Source organism: Sorex araneus, chromosome 9 (assembly GCF_027595985.1).
Source record: "Sorex araneus isolate mSorAra2 chromosome 9, mSorAra2.pri, whole genome shotgun sequence".
Lineage (NCBI taxonomy): Eukaryota > Metazoa > Chordata > Mammalia > Eulipotyphla > Soricidae > Sorex > Sorex araneus.
Genome location: NC_073310.1, coordinates 2,225,535 through 2,245,588, shown reverse-complemented (window position 1 = coordinate 2,245,588; position 20,054 = coordinate 2,225,535). Strand labels below are relative to the sequence as shown.

The 20,054-nt window shown below is 60.6% G+C and overlaps 1 protein-coding gene across 1 annotated transcript; it reads left to right on the top strand.

Annotated features, from left to right (window-relative positions):
- Positions 1 to 1,958: 1,958 nt before the first annotated feature.
- Positions 1,959 to 19,936, top strand: TCTN2 (tectonic family member 2). The gene is made up of 18 exons (XM_055147624.1): positions 1,959 to 2,150; positions 2,242 to 2,349; positions 2,745 to 2,821; positions 5,252 to 5,444; positions 6,813 to 6,913; positions 7,445 to 7,632; positions 8,322 to 8,451; positions 10,075 to 10,216; positions 11,870 to 11,935; positions 12,190 to 12,324; positions 12,646 to 12,723; positions 14,224 to 14,304; positions 14,748 to 14,865; positions 15,952 to 16,058; positions 17,221 to 17,365; positions 18,954 to 19,079; positions 19,314 to 19,402; positions 19,749 to 19,936. Exons 1-18 carry the CDS (start codon positions 2,069 to 2,071, stop codon positions 19,877 to 19,879), a joined length of 2,097 nt encoding a protein of 698 aa, XP_055003599.1. The 5' UTR covers positions 1,959 to 2,068; the 3' UTR covers positions 19,880 to 19,936.
- The last annotated feature ends 118 nt before the right edge of the window (positions 19,937 to 20,054 follow it).

The window sequence follows — 20,054 nt, the reverse complement described above, 5'->3', positions numbered from 1 at the left end:
GGCCCTGTGGCCTGGGCTACGGGCATGGTGCATAAGAAATGCAGGGACCCCGGGGCTGACCCCCGCACTGCCTGGAGTGCCACTTCCCACCTCAGCAGAAATCTCACTCGAGACGCCCTGATGTACAGTACTGCCTCATGTGAAGAGACAAGGCCGCCATGGTCACCTAAGCTACTGTTGTGTAGGGGCCACACCCAGCAGAGCTCAGCGATCACCCCTGGGGGCTCGAAGGGCTCTATGGGATGCTGGATCGAACCCTGGTCAGACATGCAAGGCAGAGGCCTTTCCCTCTGTACAATCACTCGGGCCCCCTAAATTACTTTCTTACGTAAAAGTTTTTTAATCCACAGTTAAACTGAACAGGGACAGGGCAGGGTACAGTGCATGTTCACTGGCATCTGCCCCTGGCTCAGTCCCTAAAACACATCCCTGCACATCACCTGGTGCAGCCCTGCAGACAGCTGCACAGAATCCTCCAGCCCCTGCAATCACCTTCCAGGAGGCCAGGAATCTAGGGGGGAGGGGAGTGCTCCCAGAACCCTGAGCACTGCTTGTGAGTCTCCCTCCAAAAACTTTTGGAACACCAATTATTTTTTTTCTTTTGGGGTCACGGCGATGCACAGGGTTTACTCCTGGCACATGCACTCAGGAGTCACTCCTGGCGGTGCTCGGGGGACCATATGGGATGCTGGGGATCGAACCCGGGTCTGCTGCGTGCAAGGCAAATGCCCTACCCGCTGTACTATCACTCCAGCCCCAGAACACGAATTTTCTTGAATGAAAATGTTACTCTTGGGTCTGGAGCCATAGCACAGTGGGGAGGGCATTTGCCTTGCACAAGGCTTACCAGGGTTTAATCCCCGGCATTCCATCCCCCAAGCACCGCCAGGAATAATCCCTGAGTGCAGAGCCAGGAGTAACTCCTGAGCACTGCCGAGTGGGACCCAAAAAGAAAAAAAAAAAAGAAAGTTACTCTTGTGAAGGAATGATTAGTCCATTCAAATTTTCAAACCTGGGTCGGGAGCAATATTAAAGTTGGCAGAGCACTTGCCTTGCAGGCAGCTGACTTGGGCTCAACCACCTGTATCCCACATGGTCCCCAATCCCTGCCGGGAGTGCTCCCTCAGTGCAGAGTCAGGAGTAAGCCCTGAGCACCTCTGGGTGTGACCAAAAAAGAAAAAAATCTTTTTCAAGTATGTATCAGCACCTGCATTATCATTTGAGTGCGCACAGAACCAAACCACGTTAGTGATGCACTTTTAGAGGATCATTTTTCACTGCACGCATTTTATTGGGATGTAGCACACAATCCACCCAATTAAAGTCTAAACTCAATGCAGTTTACACTGTCCAGAGTTGTGAATAATCACTATAATTCTAGAATGTTCAGTGCTTTAAAAGAAACCCCGAGATTCCTGCTAGGGCCTGTTTGGACCCAGCGCTGCTGGGTGCCACCTGAGATGCTGGGGGGCATCGCGGGCTGCCGGGGCTGTGCGGGCTGTGCTGGGCGCCGGGCATCCACCTCCAGGCCTCGCGCGTGCTGGCGTGGGGAGTTCCCACCCAGCCGAGGTGGAGCCCTCGGGAGACCCTCATACCACGCAGGGGCGCTTCCTGCACTTTCCCCGACTATTCTCGAACAAAATCTCTTCCGAATCTGGGGGCGGAGGGAGAGCCAAGTTTCCTAAGGCGCTTGTTGCAAAGCTGATGGGCGCCCGCCCGCGGCGGGGCAGAACTTAACTCTGAGCCAGTGGACCCCTCGGCACTGGCTGCAGGCGGGCCTGTGGGCGGGGTCTGGTGCTGGGAGCGCCCAATCACAACGCGCCGCTTGCCCTGCCGATGGCCCATTGGTGGCTGTCTCTGGGCGCGGGACCTGTGGGCGGGACCTGGTGCTGCGGATACCCAATCACGACACGCCGCTCGCCCTGCCGGCGGCCCATTGGCGGTTGCCATGGCTGCGGGCCGCTTGACAAAATGGCGGCGGCCGAGCGGCTGGGCCCGCGCGGCGGCCTCGGGGCCCCGCCAGGCTTCTAGGGGCCGCGCTCTGGGGTGCGGCGCGCGGCCCCCAGGGATGGGCTGTCCGCCTTCCGGCGCTCTGCTCTGGGGGCTCCTCCTCCTGCAGAGCGTCCCGAGACCCCTGTGGGGCGACTTGGGTGCGTGCGCGGGCGCGGGGCCAGCGGGCGGCGGGGACCCCGCGGCGCTGACCCCTCCGTGCTGACCCCTCCGTGTCCGCCCCTCGCGCAGCGTTCATCCCGCCCTTCATCCGCACGTCCAGCCCTGCGGCCAGCGCGACCCTGCTGGGCGGCACCGACGCCGTCAGCGTGTCTCTGGCCTTGCTGCGCGGCGCGGAGGGTAAAGCGTCGGGCGGGCCGGGCCGGGCGCGGGGGCTCCGGGCCAGTGTCGCTGCGCTCGGGGGCCGCGGGGGCCGGGAGGGAAACCGAGGCAGGGACTCGGTAAGACCTGGCCGGCCCCCAGACGCGGAATCTGGGTCGGGTCCAGGCAGCGGCGGGAGGGGCGCGACCCGGGACCCTCTGCAGGGGGCTCGGCCCGTGACCTTCGCCAAGGGGGCTCGACCCGGAACCCTCTGCAGGGGGCTCGACCCGGGACCCCCTTCAGGGGGCGCCACCCGGGACCCTCTACAGGGGGCTGGACCCCGGGACCCTCTGCAGGGGGCTGGACCCGGGACTCTCTGCAGGGGGCTCGACCCGGGACCCTCTCCAGGGGCACCCGCCTGTGTCTCTCCCCAGGGTGGCTGCCGGCACCAAGCTGTGGCACGCAGAGCAATGAGACCGGGAATTGGAGCGTGACTGTGACCCCGCTGGTGGTAAGGGCCCGGGGGCAGCTCGCGGGGGGGAGGGGGGAAGGAACCTGTTTCTGCTGCATCTCTTGACCCAAAGGGGCGATGCCCTGGGCACTCAGCGCCAGCCCCCTGGGCTCCTGGATACCCTCAGCCCCCGAGGTTCCAAGGTGAAGCCTCTGCTGCTGCCCGCTGGGACAGTGCGAGGAGCCGGTTGCCCATTGGATTTGCAACTCCTGAACACTACCAGGGCCAGAGAGTACCGCCGGGAAGGCGCTGGCCTTGCAGCTGACCCGAGTTTGATCCCTGACACCCCAGACCCGAACACCAGAGTGACCTTGAGCACAGAGCCAGGAGTCATCTGTCATCCCGTTGCTCATCAATTTGCTCGAGCGGGCACCAGTAACATCTCCATTGTGAGACTTGTTACTGTTTTTGGCATATTGAATACACCACGGGGAGCTTGCCAGGCTCTGCCTTGCAGGCGAGATACTCTTGGTAGCTTGCCAGGCTCTCCGAGAGGGGCGGAGGAATCGAACCTGGGTCAGCCACGTATAAGGCAAACGCCCTACCTACTCGCTGTGCTATTGCTCCAGCCCTAGAGCCAGGAGTAAGCTAAAAAATAAAATAAAGCCAAACACTAAACAAAATGCAAATGCCGAAACACTCTCAGCCATTGCTCTCGCCCGGCTGCACTTACCTGAGAGCGCGGAACCCTCCGTGGGACCCCGGGTCCTGGAGCGCCTCCCCCACAGAGAACACAGACGAGACTTTGCCCGGGAGGGAGCATTTCCAGGGGGCTTCCTGGGTGTGGCCCGTTATGAGTGGTAGATGAAAGGGGTGCTGGGCACGCGGGAGCCGGTCAGGCACGTGCTGGGCCTCCTCGAGTGTTAAGCCGAGGGGCGAGGGTGCTGTGTCCTGGGTGGCCCTGGGTCCGCTGGGCAGACTGGGGCCGGCCGAGCAGTTCTCCTCTGTCAGAGGCGCCCGGGCGGCCGTGTGCTCCTTCGGCCACGCACTCTTTTCTTTTTTTAAATTTTTTATTGAATCACCGTGTGGAAAGTTACAAAGCTCTCAGGCTTAAGTCTCAGTCATACAGTGATCAAACACCCATCCCTTCACCAGTGCACATGTTCCACCACCAAGAACCCCCACCCCCACCTGTGTGGCTGATGATTTTCACTTCACTTTCTCTTTACTTTGATTACATTCAATATTTCAACAGAAAACTCACTGCTGTTATTTGGAATTTTCCCTCCAAAATCAGGCCTGCCAAAAAGGCAGCATTTGATGATTTGTAGCATATGAGGTCACGTGGCTGCTGATTTCTGGTATTTTAGTAATTGAGTCCAGAGAAATTTCTGCCAGAAGTCGCATCATCACAAGCTCATACCTCTCTTTAGTGGGCCTTGTAAGATGGCGGTCGCCACGCCGCCACCAGGGAAAGAAAAGGCGGAGAGAGAGAAGCCTTTCCCCTCCCGGCGCGGTATGGCGCCCTAGCTTAGTTCAGAGTCTAGAGGCACTTCTGCAAGACGCTGTTGGTGCCAGAAGTAGTTAGTTGGCCTCTGGGTTCACGGGCGTTTAGCAACGGAGGGGCCACACGTATGCGGCCACTCGGGTCACATCTGGGCGGAGCCCACCATGCGCTCTTCGGGTTGTGTTTCCCTTCTTTTTTTTTTTTTTTTAATTTAATTTTATTTTATTAAATCACCGTGTGGAAGATTACAATGCTTTCGGGCTTAGGTCTCAGTTATACAATGCTGAAACAACCATCCCTTCACCAGTGCCCATATACCACCACCAAAAAAAAAAAAAAACCCCACACAGTACACCTCCCATCCCGCCCCCCTACCCCCTACCTTGTAACTGATAAGTTTCATTTTACATTCTGTTTACTTTGGTTACATTCAATATTTCAACACAAACCTCACTATTGTTGTTAGGAGTACCCCACTAGATTCAGACCTACTGTGAAGACAAATAAGGTCGCGCGGCCGCTACTGCGCGGTTTTGAAGTTCTGTACTTTAACAAGAAGCCCAGGGATATTTCTTCCAGATATTAGATAATTGCAGGCTTGAAAACCCAATCTGTGGTCGTCTTAATATGGCGGCCACCGCGCCCTTCATCCCCGGAGAGAAAGAGGCGAGAGAGAGAAATACCTTTCCCCTCCCGGGCGGGCATGGGGCCGAGGCTTAGTTCTCAGGCTGGAGACATTCTGCGAGGAGTTGCTCACACTGAAAGAGGCTTTGCTGGGTCTGGATTCACGCTTGTACAGCTGCGGAGAGGCCGCACATGTGTGCGGCCCCCGGGATCACATCTTGGCGGTGGGAGCTGTGTTTCCCTTCTTTCCAGTGTTTGGGCTGTGCCCAGCAGTGCTCAGGGGCTGCTCCTGGCTCTGTGCTCTCGGGCCTCTGTGTGGTGCTGGGGATCCCTGCCCAGCGGCTGTGTCTTCCTTCCAGGGTGCGCTGGAAGTGACCGTGAGCCTGAGGACGGCCCCGCCGTGGTGCTCCTCTGAGGGGGCGGAGCCCTCCGAGACCCCGTGCCTGCTGCAGACGCTCCTGGTCACGGCAGCCCGCAATGGCTCCTGCGAGGCGCACCTGCTCATCCAGGCGGAAATCTCGGCCAGCTCCGCGCCGGCCCACAATGCCTCAGGCAAGCTGGGCCTGGCCGCGCCCCTCACCCCCTCACCCCCTCACCCCCTCACGCACCGTCCTCCCTCGGCTGACGCCCGTAACGCACCTTCAGAGCGTCTGGGAACGAAACAGAGCCCAGAAGGGGTGGGGGAGACAGATGACCAACTTTGTACAAAGACTCCACAAAAAGTGCTGTCGACGTGGGCTGGAGCGATCGCGCAGCAGGTCGGGACTTACCTGCACGCAGCCAACCCGGGTCTGATCCTCAGCGCCCCGCAGGGTCCCCCGAGCACTGCGAGGAGTGACCCCTGTGTGTGGGCCAGAGCCCCACAAAAATACAAGGGCTGGGACTGGAGTGTTAGCACAGTCTGCCCTGCACGCGGCCGACCCGGGTTCCATCCCTGGAACCCCATACGGTCTCCTGAGCACCACCAGGAGTGACTCCTGTGTGCAGAGCCAGGAGGAACCCCTGAGCATCGCTGGGTGTGACCCCAAAACAAAACAAAACAAACAAACCCAAGAAAATACTGGGGCTGGAGAGCTGGTGCAGGGGTTAAGGCGCTTCCCCACTTGTATCTGACTCGGGCTCCGTCCCGGGCACCACTTATGGCCCCTTGAGCACCACCGGGAGTGACTCCCGTGCACACGCAGACACGCGCACACGCACACGCACACACAGCGCTAATAGACAGTTTGTTATTCTCTGCCTTCCCACGTCATGCCCCAGGCTCGGTCCCGAGAGCTGCATCCCCGTGTCCTGGCTCGACTGCGAGTGTCCCCGGTGGGCCCTGCGGCCGTTGGGTGACTGGGCACAAGCCGCATCTTGCATTTGAAAGTGGGTTGGGAGGCCGGGCCTGGCGCAGCTCAGACCTTCTGGGAGGAAGAGTCCGGGAGGGCCTGGACCCCTCCGGTGCTCCCGCGCCCCGCACCCTGAACCCGGGCGGCTCCTCTGCCTCCCGCCACCCACCAGCCCGTGCGCCTGTCCCGTCGGGGCGACTGGGCGAGCCCTGTTGTCCCCTCGGCAGCTCGGACCCTCCTGCCGCAGACCCGGGCCTGCCTGCAGCCTCCCCCCTCTGCTCTGCTCTGCTGGCAGCTCCGCAGCCTGCGGTGCTCCAGCCTCTGAGCTCTGACCCCGCGCGGCCCTCTGGCCCCGCACGGCCCTCTGGCCCTGGGCCATCCCCTGGGGGTGCCGGGGACGCTGTCAGGGCTCCCCACGGTTCCGCTGCGTCTTGGGGGGAGGTAGTAAGTTTGAAAGCGCCTGCAGGGTGGGGGGGGCCGGCGTGTGGTGGGGAGGAGTCGGCGAGCCACCCTGGGACCCTCCGCCAGGCCGGACCCCCCTCCCCAGGCCTCCCCCACAGCTGAGCTGCCCTGGGCTTGGCTCCTACAGAGAACGTGACCATCATCCCGAACCAGGTGTACCAGCCCCTGGGCCCGTGTCCCTGCAACCTGACAGCCGGGGCCTGTGACATCCGCTGCTGCTGCGACCAGGTAGGCCCCTCTGGGGACCAGGAGCGGAAGTCAGGGACCCCCTTGTGAGCGCCTTAGGCCCCGAGGCACGTGCTGTCCGACCCATGCAGGATTCCCGCTCTCCTTCCTGCCCTCCCTCCCGCCTGCCTCCTGCCTGCCCTCCTTCCCCTCCTCCCTTCCTCTGTCCCTCCCTCCCTCCCTCCCCTCCCCCTCCCCGCTCTGACCTTAGCTTCCCAGCTGGCCGCCCATTTGGTGATGGCCGTTTCAAAGGCCACTGACTCTCCCTCCCCCGCCGCGTTCTCTTTTCTTTTCCCCTAACATACATACTTACTGCTCTGCTTTCGTGTCGCCAGGAGGGGGGGATCCCGGGCCTCCTGCGTGCGCGGCCGAGCACTCTCCCCCGAGCCCCTCCAGCCCCTCTCCTGTATTCTTTGTGGCCACTTTGCTGTTGCCAGTGCTCTGTCTGCTGGGCAGCTGGCGAGGCCCGTCTGGGAAACGCAGGACGTTCCGTGGGGGTGGCCTGGGTGCCCCTCAGTGCTCCCTCTCCCCCAGGAGTGCTCCGAGGACCTGCGTGCCCTGTTCCGGGAGGCCTGTTTCACCGGCGTCTGGGGCGGCGATGTGGCGCCCCCCTCGGAGCAGCTCTGCTCGGCGCCCGAGGCCCCCGGCGGCTTCCCCTTCCTGTGTGTGCAGTCGCCCCCCGACAACTCGCCATTCCTCGGCTACTTCTTCCACGGGGCCGTGTGAGTGCCGCCCGCCCCACCAGGCCCGTCGGGCGCCCCCGGGAAGCGCCTGGGGCACTTGCCCCGCGCCCAGTGGTCTGTGTGTGACCCCCAGCACCACAGACGGCCCCCTGAGCACTGCCAGGAGTGCTCCCCGAGCACTGGGCCAGGAGTCAGCCCTGAGCAGTGCTGGGTGGGCTGCTGCCCCCGGTTGCTAGAGGTGGCAGGGGCTGGTGGGTGTCTGGGGCAGAAAGCGGGCAGAGCTCACGGGGCACTTTGTTCTCCTGTATGGTTCAGGTTTCACAACTTTATTCCTGTCACTGGTAGTGAGGCAAAATTATGTCACACGCCATCAACCCCTTGCCCTCCCGGGGAGGCCGAGTGCAGATGCCTCTGTTGGGCTGGAGCGTGTCAGGGGAGAGGCCGCGGGCACGGCCCTGAGCCTGTCCTGCCTCTCCCGCACGGGACAGCGGGCATGGGGGTGGGGGTGACAGGGAGTGGGAAAGTAGAGGAAGGGTTTGAAGGCCCTGGGGGGGTGTTTGGGCTGCACTGGGCAGTGCCCACACGGGGGCTGGTCCGGGCGGGGCCGTGGGGGGCAGGGCAGGGACCCTCTGGCATGCTCCGCCCCTGGAGCCGTCTCCGCCGCCATGGAGCACTTTTTAGCAGGTGGCAGCCGAGAGCTCAGCGAGCGCCTTCTCTCTGCTTTGCAGTTCCTCCAGACAGGAGCCTTTCTCCTTCGGGGCGCACCTGCGTGCCGACCCCAGGCCCCCCTCGGTCCTCGGGTACCGACAGGGAGACCCCATCCTCACCGAGGAAGAGGCGAGCTTCACCCTCCCGCAGGTAGAGGCCCCTCTCCTGGCCCGAGTTGTTCCTTACTTTCCTCTCGCTGCTGTGGCGTCACCCTGTGCTCTGGGGCTTCTCCCGGTGGCTCAGCTGACTTCTGTGGACGTCTGATGCTTTGCTGATTGATGGTCTCAGGGCCTCTTCGCACTTTCTTTTGCACTCAGGAATTACTCCTGGCGGTGCTCGGGGGACCCTATGGGATGCTGAGATTTGAACTCGGGTCAGTTGCGTGCAAGGCAAACGCCCTACCCACTGTGCTGTCCCTCCAGCCCCCTCTTTGCACTTTAATAACCACTCAATGAATGTACTAAAACACAAACATGTTTATAAACTATCTATCATTCTTCACTTTTGTTTAATAGCCGATTTCTAGTATACTAAGAGTACATCCTTTTATAGCATTCTGTAATTTATAAGAATCATTTGTGACATCCTGATTTAAAATGATGAATTCTTATTTTTGATTTTTTGTTTCATACCCAGCAGGATTCAGGGATTACTCCTAGCTCTGTGCTCAGGGATGACCCCTGGTGGTGGAGGGGGTTTAACTGGGGTCAGTTGGATGCACCTTAACCCCTGTCCCTCTGGTCCCCAAGGCTTAATTTTTCTGTTTTTATATTTGTGCCATATCTGGTGTTGCTCAGGGCCAGTCCTGCCTGTCCACTCAGGGAGCACTCCTGGTGGGGCCTTGGGATTAACCTGGGCCAGCAACTGACCCGTCTCTGGGCCTACGAAACCTTATTTATTTATTTTGGGTTTATTTTTTATTTTTATTTTTTGCTTTTTGGGTCACACCCGGCGATGCACAGGGGTTACTCCTGGCTCTGCGCTCAGGAATTACTCCTGGCGGTGCTCAGGGGACCACATGGGACGCCGGGGTGGACTGCATGCAAGGCGAACGCCCTCCCCGCTGTTTGTTTATGCTCAGGGCTTACTCCTGAGTGAGCTCAGGCGGTGTTTGGGGACCATATGGGATGCCGGGGGTCGAGTTTGGGTCAACCACATGCAGAACAAAAGCCTTGCCCCCACCCTGGACTATCGCTTCAGCCCCAAAAGTTTCCTTTTTTTTTCCAGTTTTAAATATTTGTAGGAAGAAAACACGGAGGCAAAAAACGTTTTCCTTTATTGTCACGAGTTCATCTTCATACTTTCTTTTATTTTTTGCTTTTTGGGCCATACCCACTGATGCTCAGGGTGACTCCTGGCTCTGCACTTATTTTATTTTATTTTTTTTTTGTTTTTTGGGTCACACCCAGCGATGCTCAGGGGTCACTCCTGGCTCTGCACTCAGGAATTACTCCTGGCAGTGCTTGGGGGACCATATGGGATGCCGGGGATCGAACCCGGGTCGGCCACGTGCAAGGCGAACGCCCTACCCGCTGTCTGCACTTATTTTTGTGCTCACTCCTGGCGGTGCTTGGGGACCGAGTGGGCTGCCGTATGGGATCAAACCCGGGTCGACCGTGTGCCAGGCAAACACTCTACCAGCTGTGCTATCGCCCCGGCCCCTCTTCTCACCTTCTTAGAACCAGTGCCAGCCTGGCACTGGCGGGCAGCACAGCCTGGCACTGGCACCTGGGCGGGGGCGTGCAGAGGCTCAGCCGCTGTCCCACCCCGCAGGTGTCACTGGCGGGTCACTGTCTGCAGCAGGCCCCGGTCGCCTTCCTTCATGACCTCCATGTCCAGTGCGTCACTGACCTGGCAGCACCTCCACAGCGAGCCAGGACTCCCCACGCGAGGATTCGGAGTGACGCCACGGGAGGTCCGTCCGGGTGTGGGGACACGGCGCCGGGCCGGGTGTTCCCTGACTCCCGAGGCCTGGACGCGAGTGTCGCACCCCCATGTACGCTGGGAGCCACGGCTTGGGGTGGCCCCCAGAACAGTTCCACCAAGACCAAGTAAGGCTGCCCCGCGCCGCTGGGGGTGGCCTGGGGCCCAAGCACTCGGGACCCTCCCCCGCCCCGAGATATTGACGAGAAAAGCACTTGGGTCTTTTTGGCTATTTTGGGTCACACCTGGTGATGCTCAGGGGTTCCCCCTGACTCTGCACTCAGAAACCACTCCTGGCGGGCTTGGGGGACCCTACGGGATGCCGGAATTGAACCAGGTTGGCCGCGCACCAGGCAAACACCCTCCCCGCTGTGTTATCACTCCGGCCCAGGACAAGCACTTTGTCGGGATGAGGAGGTGGCTCAGGGCTGAGAGGCACACTGCGCGTGAGCAGCCCCCACTCGGCCCCGCACCGCCCCTCCCACTGCCAAGACTGGCTCCGGCGGGGCCCCACTGCAGTGCCAGCGGGCGTTGGACCGTCCAACCTGGGGCAGAACCAACATCATTCTGCTGGGCCCACCTCGGCCTGCGTTTTCGCTGACGGGCGGGAGAGTTTGGTCCTGAGACACCTGTGGGGCTGCGGGGAGGGCAGGCGGGGAAGCTTTGCCGGGGGCGGGTGGGGGTGGGTCCAGTCCCCGTGCCCCGACCCCTCGGCCCCTGCTCTCTCCCCAGCTCTTTGGCTTCTTTTCCGCTGAGATGAAGTCCTGAGGCGGGAAACTCGCCTTTCTTAAGTGCACGGCTCAGAGGCGTGTAGAGCCCCGTCACCGGCCCCAGAGCGTCCTGCACCCCGTGCCCGTGCTCCCCTTTCGCCCGACCCCTGAGCTGCTCTGCCCAAGGGCCCCCTAACCTGGGCGTTTCTTGGGGGACCGTGTGGTGCTGGGCTCTGCCGTGTGGCCTTTCGTGACGAACTCCAGCCCCTCTGCGGGGTGTCGAGATCCACCCTCACGCCGCCAGGGTGGAAGTGCCTTTCTCTGCAGAGACCCCCCGCTGCAGGGCTGCCCCTGTCCCCAACGGGCTGTCTGTCCACCCCAGGGGCTCTGCAGGACGGGAGGGTCTTTGTGTCACAGCCCAGACCTGTCCCCAGACCTTTTGAGACTGCGCAGATGGGAGGGGTGGGGGCTGGAAACGGCCTGTGGGGTTCAGGCTCGCGGGATGGGGCCTGGGGTGGGGGCCTGGCCGCACTGGGGGACACGGCACAGGCCTGACACTGCAGAGCTCCGAGTTCAGTCCCCGGTGCCCCTGGCTGCCCCGGCAGACGTGGCCCTGTGGGCCCTGAGCACTGGGGCCCAGGGGAGATGCAACACTCGGGCCCGGGGGCTCGGGGCCTCTGGCGAGTTCTAGCTCAGGGCACTCTGCTGTCCGCCTGGCCTCGCCACGCACTGGAGCTGCAGAGGCAGGCGGTGCCTGAGACCGGCCCTGGCGAAGGACGGGCGAGCAGGCACGAACAGGCATGGCCCCGTCACTCCTGCACCCCTCGGTGCTAGCGGCCGGCACCAGCTCTGCAGAGGCACCCGGGAAGGGGGCGCCCGGGAAGGGGGCGCCCAGCGGGCCTCCCAGCCGAGGCGCTCACTGCGGCTCCTTGCAGGCCTGGTCACGCCCAGCGTTGTCTACGAGGAGGCAGCCGACCTGGACAGACTCATCAGCAATGCAGGTGGGCTCCAGAAACGCCTCCCTGGCCCGTCAGAGCTACCATCACTCGGGGCTCGGAAAGCAGCCCCTGGACGTGTCTGCTCTCGTCCCCGTGTCCTGGCACCCTCCTTCCCCCTTTCCGCACACTGGTCTGGGGTCTTGCCGTCCTGGCTCCCAGAGGTGTGGGGGGGAGGGGCTCCCAAACAGGAGGGGTGGGAAACGCTCCAGCCAGCCCCCGCCCCAGGAGCCATGCGTGAAGGCCCCCTCTGTTTGCAGAGACAGTTCTCGGCCGTGGCGCGGCCCCCAGGAGCGTGACCGTGGAGGAGCACTACACTTTCCGGTGGAACAATAACACCGTCAGTGAGGTGGACGTCAGGATCGTCAGAGCCGCGGTGCATGCCTGCCAGGAAGGTACCCCTGCTTTGCGAGTGCCCGACCTGGGTTCGATCGATCCCTGGCATCCCATATGATCCCCCGAGCACGGCCAGGAGGAATTCCTGAGCACAGAGCCAGGAGTCACCCCTGAGCATTGCCAGATGTGACCCCAAAAGATAAAATTTTAAAAAAGAAAAAGGTACCTTTTGTTTCTTGGTTGTAGTCACGACATGTGACTACTACTTCTCGGGAAGACATGTCAAAGGCGGCGGGCAGGTGAAGAACATGCCAGAGGCGTGATTCCTTTCCCTGCTGAAGTGGTGCGCGTTGCTTTTGTCTTGCCTGGTTTGCTTCTAGGGCTCCTGACACAGACATTCACGGTCCAGTTTGTCAGCTCCAACAGTGGTGACGAGAAGGAAGTGTCAGGAAACCCAGGTGAGGCCCGCCCCGGCGCTGAGGGGCCCGGCACTCGCTGTTCAGCCAGTGCCCACTGGGCAGTCCCTCTGCACACCCTCTGTGGCCTGCGTTAGTCCTGTGTCACACTCCATCCCTGCCCCTTGCTGTGTCGGGGGTAGTGCCGGTCGCAGTGGAGGCTGAGGCCTCTCTCCCAGGAGAAAGAGCCGCCGTCCAGGCCCAGCTGAAGCGGCTGGTTCCTCACCCCCGGCCTGTCCTGCCTCCGACGGCCCCCGCCTGGCTCCTGTGCATCTGCTTGTTTGGGACCCCTGCCTGCTGCCCCCCGGAGGGGCCAGGCTGGTGGCTCTGGCCCCTGCTGTGCACTTGGAGAGTATCACCGGGACTCGATGTGATGTGGATCTATTGGTTGGATAAAATGTGTTGCTCAAAGTCTTCCCACGTCAGGCCGGGCGACAGCACAGTGGGGAGGACGCTTGCATGTGGCCGACCCAGATTCGATCCCCGGCCTCCCATATGGTCCCCTGAGCACCGCCAGGAGTGACTTCTGAGTGCAGAGCCAGGAGTAACCCCTGAGCATCTCTGGGTGTCACCCCTGCAAAACAAACTCTCTCTGCTTTGGCAGTGCTCAGAGGCTACTCCCAGCTCAGTGCTCAGGGGACCCTGTGGTGCCAGGTCTAAGCTTGTGCACCAGCCTTTTGTGGTGTCTCTCCAGTCCTTGCTGTTTCTCTTTTTAAAAATGAGGCTTCTACGATAGCACAGCGGGTAAGGTGTTTGCCTTACACTCGGCCGACCCGGGTTCGATCCCCGGCATCCCATATGGTCCCCCAAGCATCGCCAGGAGTAATTCCTGAGTGCAAAGCCAGGAGTAACCCCTGAGCATCGCTGGGTGTGACCCAAAAAGCAAAAAAAAAAAAAAAATGAGGCTTCTAGAGGCCAGAGCAATTGTACAGCGGGTAGGGGGCTTCGCACACAGCTGACCCGGGTTCAATTCCCGGCACCCCCTATGATTCCCCGGGCACTTCCAGGAGTGATTCCTGATTGCAGAGCCAGGAGTCAGCTCCCGAGCATCGCCAGGTGTAACACCAAAAGCAAATAAATGAATAAATAAATAGAAATGAGGCTAAGGGGCTGCAGCGGGGAGGGTGCTTGCTTTGCACGTGGCCCATCGGGTTCCATCCCTGGCACCACACATGAGCCCTGCCAGGTCACAGCCCAAGCAAGGCACACGGGCTGTGTGGTGGCCCGGCTTTGCCCGTGGGGGTCTCATGGCTCCGTGGGCCGTGCCGGCCGTGCCCCAGCCTGCAGGAGGGCAGCCCTATCTTTGCCCTTTTTTTTTTGCTTTTTGGGTCGCACCTGGATATGCACAGGGGTTACTCCTGGCTCTGCACTCAGGAACCACCCCTAGCAGTGCTCAGGGGACCATATTGGATGCTGGGATTCAAACCCGGGTCGGCTGCGTGCAAGGCAAACGCCCTCCCCGCTGTGCTATCACTCCAACCCCCCATCTTTGCCTTTGTCCAGGCTACCAGCTTGGCAGGCCCCTGCGGGCTCTGGACACCAACGGGACGAGTAATGTGACGACTTTACACCTATGGCAGCCAGGTGACGGGGCAATGGGATGAGGCGTCTGCGGGCGCGAGTGGGAGCGGGTTCCTAGTGGCAGCTCATCCCGCGGGGAGCCGGGTGGGTTCCCGGCGTCTGCTCTGCCTGGGTTTCCTCATCATTTGCTGGGAGGAGACGGGAGCAGGGCACTGGCCGAGGGAGGCCTGGTCATTGCCGCCTGGGGACAGGGGACCCGGCCTCCTTCAAACCACGCAGCGTCCCTGGTGGGCGGGTGGACCCCCCGCCGGCCACTGTGGTGTTGGTCTGGGTGCAGAGTTGGCCGCTGGCTCGCGTGGGACCTTCCCCCGAGGAAGGGGCTTTGTTCCGCTCCTGCGCGTCCGAGCGGCCTCGGCAGGACTCCAGACGCTTCGCCCCTGCGGACGGTGCAGCAGACGTGACATCGTTCGGCAACGACAGCCAGAGCTCGCCTTTCCCTCCCCTAGTCGGAAGCGGCTTGTGTGCCGAGGCGCGACTCAAGCCCATCTTGTTCGGAGAGAACGCGCAGTCCGGGTGCTTCCTGCCGGTCGGCGGTCTGCAGGCTGAGAACTGCACTCAGCTCAGGTGGGTTCGCTGGGGGCGTGTGGGCACCAGGGCCGGTCAGCTTCAAGGAACGCTCCCCACGTGCTTGCTGGGACAGCAGGAGCCTGGGGCTGGGGCCACAGCGCAGCGGGCAGGGCACTGGCCTCGAACACGGCAGACCCGGGTTCAATCTCCAGCACCCCAGAGGGTCCCCCGAGCCCACCAGGAGTGATTCCTGAGCGCAGAGCCAGGAGTGGTCCCGAGCACACCATCAGGTGTGACCCAAAAACCAAGAAAAAGAAAACAAAACGGATAGCAAGAGTGTGGCAAAGATCATCTGAATAAACGCATACTGAAAGGGAAGGGAACAGTGATGGTGAATCAAGGCGCGCGCTAGGCACCCTACAGGTCTGGGTCGAGCATCTGTCCGGAGAAATAGGCTTCCTTGGGAATGATGCCGCTTTATCCATGTTTGTATGTTTCTCTGCTGGAGTTAGTCGACTGTTGGAACCTAATCTTGTAAAGCCTCAGGAGGGAGGGTGTGATTGACTTGCAAGGGGAGAATTCTGCAGCCCTCCCCACGGCATACACAGCACTGTCTGCTCAGCTGCCTGGGGCATCTGGCCAGGGTATTTATGAATATGCATCAATGTTCTGGTTTTTGTTCTTTTTTGGGTTTTGGGCCACACCTAACCGTGCTTCACCCCTGGTGGGCTTGTGTACTGTATGAGTGCTCGGGGCATGCCGGGGGTCAGACGCATGCAAGATAAGCCCTCTCCCACTCTCCACTCTGGCCCATTTTTCCCTCTGTTAGTGGTGAAACAATCACTTTGATGTGGAAAGATCAGTGGCATTTTAGAATATTCCTCATGTGAGCCCACGACTTCCACTCAGTCCCAGCACTTCTACTGTTCGTGAAGTCAGGGATAGGACCCAGCATCGCACTCCGCACCCTCGCCACAGCTCTCGCTCAGAGGGGTTGGGGCAGTGGGGAGAAGGCAGGACCCTCCCACCCCTCCCCAGCATTTCTTGCCAGGAGGGCCTTCGGTCTGGCTCCCAGCCAGTACCCCCGGACATCCTCAGAGGGGCTTTGGGGAAGGCGCTGATGAGTGTCCGGTTCTTTTGCAGAGAGGAGGCCTCGGAACATCTCAAGTCATTGGTCCGGGTGACCCACGTGGCCGTGAGAGGCAACTCTGACCCCCAGGACCCGAGTGACGGCTGGCTGGAGGTCATCGGTGAGTCGGAGCTACTCGTGGCCGTCTGCCTGGGCTGAGGCTGTCGGGGCAAGAGCTTCTTCCCCGACTCCCATTCATGAGGTGTTTTTGTGTTTCAAAAGGAAATGTGCGCGGAGTTCAGGCTGCTCCCGCTTTAGAGCTGACTGTGTCCTTGAAAGGAAGCCTAGGCGAGGCTGTTGGGTTTCCAGGCATAACTGTTCACTTGCTGGTTGTGACTAGCAGAGATGTGGGCGACTGGAACAGAGCACCAGGACTGCAGGGAGCGCAGGGAGGGAGGAGGGAGGGGAGGAAGGTGGAGGGGAAAGGAGGGAGGGGAGGGGAGGAAAGAAGGAAGAAGAGGAGGGGAGGGAGGGAGGGGAGGAGGGCGGAGGAGGGGAAGGGAGGGGAGAGGACGGGGGAGGGACTTCCGAACACAGGCGAGGCTGATCTTGTGGTCGGCCCTTTGTGCAGCTGCTCCTGTGTGAGACGCAGCAGCAAGCAGGCGTTCCCAGCAGTCACAGGCTTTGTTCACAGCCCCTGTGGGTTTCCTGTGGAGCCTGGGAACCGGCTTGTGGCTCACAGTGCTGTCAGCCAGACTCATGCAGGGCCCGGTGGTTCTGGGTGCGAGCTGGGGCATCTGCTACAAACTCCAGTCATGTAACACACACACACACACACACACACACACACACACACACACACACACACACATACTCACACACGCATGCACACTCATGCATGCACACACACACATAATCACACACATGTATGCATACATGCATGTGATGTTTTTTTGGTTTGGAGGCCATACCCGGTGGTGCTTGGGGCTCGTTCCGGGCAGTGCCCCTGAGACCGTGTACAGTGTCGGGACTCATCTGGGTGGGCTACATGAAGGCCAGGCTGTCCCCACTGTGCAGTCTCTGGGCCACCCACCCGGTGTTACTCTGGGTGCTGTTCAAGCTGGCAGTACCTGAGGTCACATCAGAGTGTGTTGGGGGTGCTGGGGGCCAGCCTGAGGGCCCGGCCAGGCCTTTGTGTCCCAACATGCTTGTCACCCATGGGAGCACTGGCGGCAGGGCCAGCGGGGGGCGCCACGCCACTCGTCCCCGTTGGCAGCATTTCCTGCGCGGTGACCTGGCAGCTCAGGAGGCTCTCAGGGTTCTGTGGCTTTGTGTGTGTGCAGGTGAAGGCCCGGCAGTGAGCAACACCAGCGGCAGCGGCGGCCTCTGCCAGGAGGTCCCGGGCCATCTGCACATCCGCGTCCTCGTGTCGGACGCTGGCGCCGTGGAAGGGATCCCGCAGGCGGCCATTCTCGGTGTGGAGACCAGGTGTGGCCCTGCCCTCCTCCCATGGGGGCTGCTCGTGGGCAGCGGGGGGGTTATTCACCAGGTTATTTGCCTAGGCCACATGGCCATATGCATAAATGCATTTCTTCTTTTATTTTGGGGAGGTTGCACCCGGCAGTGCTCAGGGGTGACTCCTGACTCTGCACTCGGGGTTCACTCCTGACGGTGCTCGGGGGACCCTACGGGATGCCGGGGATCAAACCCACACTGGCCGCATGCAAATCACCCTCCCCTCTGCACTATTGCTTTGGCCCCAAATGCAGCATTTCCAAAGGGTGTCCTCTCAAGTTTATTGGTAGGTGTACCAGTTGACAACTACTGAAAAAGCTCTAGGGGTTCTGTGAGGCATTTGCAGACATAGATAATTAGGGCTGGAGGAATAGCACAGCGGGTAGGGTGTTTGATTTGCACGTGGCTGACCCAGGTTCGATTTCCAGCATCCCATAGGGTCCCCCGAGCACCGCTAGGAATAATTCCTGAGTGCATGAGCCAGGAGTAACCCCTGTGCATCGCCGGGTGTGACCCAAAAAGCAAAAAAAAAAAAAAAAATATTAGGGCTTTTCAGAGTGCTTGAAATCACAGAGAGGGAACAGTGCCAGTGAGAGAACTTAGCTGTGGACAGGCGGGTGCAAACCCCACTTCCCCAGGTCCCTTCCCCACTGTGGAGCTGCTCTCTACGTCTGCAATAATCCTGACGCGCCTCTGTGTGGCACTTCTGCCAGTTCTGAGTAACGGGGCTCAGTGCATGCTGATGGAGGCATGAAGGGGCACGTGCTGGTGCCTGTTCCGGGGCCCAGGTGCTCCCCCTTCCTCTCCCCTCCAGGCGGGCTTGATTCTCAGGGGTGCCTAGAGGAGCACTGGCAAGCCCAGACTTTGGCCCGGGGAGCCCGGCCGGTCGAGGGGTTCGTTCTTTCTTGCCTCCTCAGAACGTTTGGGCGCCTGGGAATGTGGTTCAGGTGGTGGCCCATGTGCTGCACATGGGGTCCCCGGTTTGGTCCACAGCAGCGTGTGGCACGCAGCACCCCGGGCCCGGCCCAGAGTCTTTTACAGACCGGGAGAAGCTGCTCACTGTGGTCCTGGGCGCCCTTGGGACAGTCGCCACGGCTGGGGCAGCCGGCAGGTCTGATCAAGGAAGGGACCAGCCTGGGCAGCGCAGCCTCTTCTGGCCCTTTCAGTCAGGAGGGGCGAGGGAGTGGCTGTTCCCAGGGAAATCTGGGTGTGCAGTGACCAGGAGGGGGCAGGTGGCAGGCACGGCCCCACATACCTCACAGTGCTGCACTGAGCATTATGAGGTGTGCGCTGTGTGGCCAGGAGCCTTGCACCAGCCTGCGCCTCGGGAAGGAAAAGCGCTTCTTTCCAGTGAGGTGGGGGGTGTGGGCAGGACCCAGCCGTGTGTGTGGGGGGGGCAGGGGGTCATGCTCCTGTGGGGCCTCCTCCGTGGGGCTGGAAAGCTGTAATGGAGCAGAGGAAGCCGGGGGCGTGCCTTCTGCCAGCCCCAACCCCGGCGCGCCCCCAGGTCTGGGCAGGCCACAGAGGGGCACCGGTAATGCCCGGGAATCTCTCCCTGCAGGTTCTCCTACGTGGACTGGCAGCTCCAGTGCGGGCTCACCTGTGAGGGCCGGGCCGAGCTCTTCCCTCTCGGAGCATCTGTGCAGTTCATCACAGTCCCTGCCCCGTTACCCCGTCCACTCACCAGGTGACTAGCTGACATGATTATCAGGGAGGGAGCACGGACACAGACAGTGCTCCCCGTGCCCACCCTGCGCTCCAGACCCTCTGACCCCTCACCTAGCCTAGATAGAGTGGATCCCACACAAGGACCGTGGGTAAATGGTGAACCGTGGGCGTTTGGTTCTTTAATCGAGGCTTGATGCTTCTACAGGCGAGCATGCCTGATCGTAGCTGCTGTTATCTTCGCCATGTTTTGTAGGTACCAGATAAATTTCACCGAGTACGACTGTGAGAGAAACGACGTGTGCTGGCCGCAGCTTCTCTACCCACTAACCCGGCACTATCACGGTATGGTGAAAGTTTCTGGAATGTTGTTCTGTCAATGGAAACTTTTTTTTTTTTTTAATGTGTGAATGTCAGAGAAAACTTAAAACAGAGAGAAGTTTCCAAAGAAAACATTTACTGTTATTGTTGCCCACTTAGAAATGATCACTGCTCATGCTTGTGCCTCTGAGTAATTGCCAGAGAGATAAGGGTTGAGGGAGATAGCTCCTGGGGAGACGGCCCAAGGGGCTGGAGAAGAGGTGTGTCATGCTGGAGGCCTCGTTTCATTCCTGGCACCGCAGGGCTCCCCCAGACCAACCCACAAGTGGCGAGATGAAGAGCGAGCTTCATGTGATGCCTTGCCTTGCAGGCGAGCCTTTTCCTCAGTGCCTTGCCAAGAGCCTGCTGCTGGCGGCCTTCCTGATGGCAGCCCTGCTCCTGAGTGATCCCTGGACCCGAATCCACAGAGCTGGAAACCCACCCCGCAGCCTGACTCCTTAGCCGCCCTCAGCGACGTGCCTCTCTCCCCCCAGGCTTTAAATAAACGGAATGCTTACATTTTTATTTTATTTATTTTTTTGCTTTTTGGGTCACACCCAGCGATGCACAGGGGTTACTCCTGGCTTTGCACTCAGGAATTACTCCTGGCAGTGCTTGGGGGACCATATGGGATGCC

Coding starts and splice junctions, on each gene's coding strand:
- TCTN2 (XM_055147624.1), top strand. CDS start 2,069: ATGGGCTGTCCGCCTTCCGGCGCTCTGCTCTGGGGGCTCCTCCTCCTG. Junction 2,350..2,744: donor CTTGCTGCGCGGCGCGGAGG/GTAAAGCGTCGG, acceptor GTCTCTCCCCAG/GGTGGCTGCCGGCACCAAGC. Junction 14,866..15,951: donor GAGAACTGCACTCAGCTCAG/GTGGGTTCGCTG, acceptor GTTCTTTTGCAG/AGAGGAGGCCTCGGAACATC.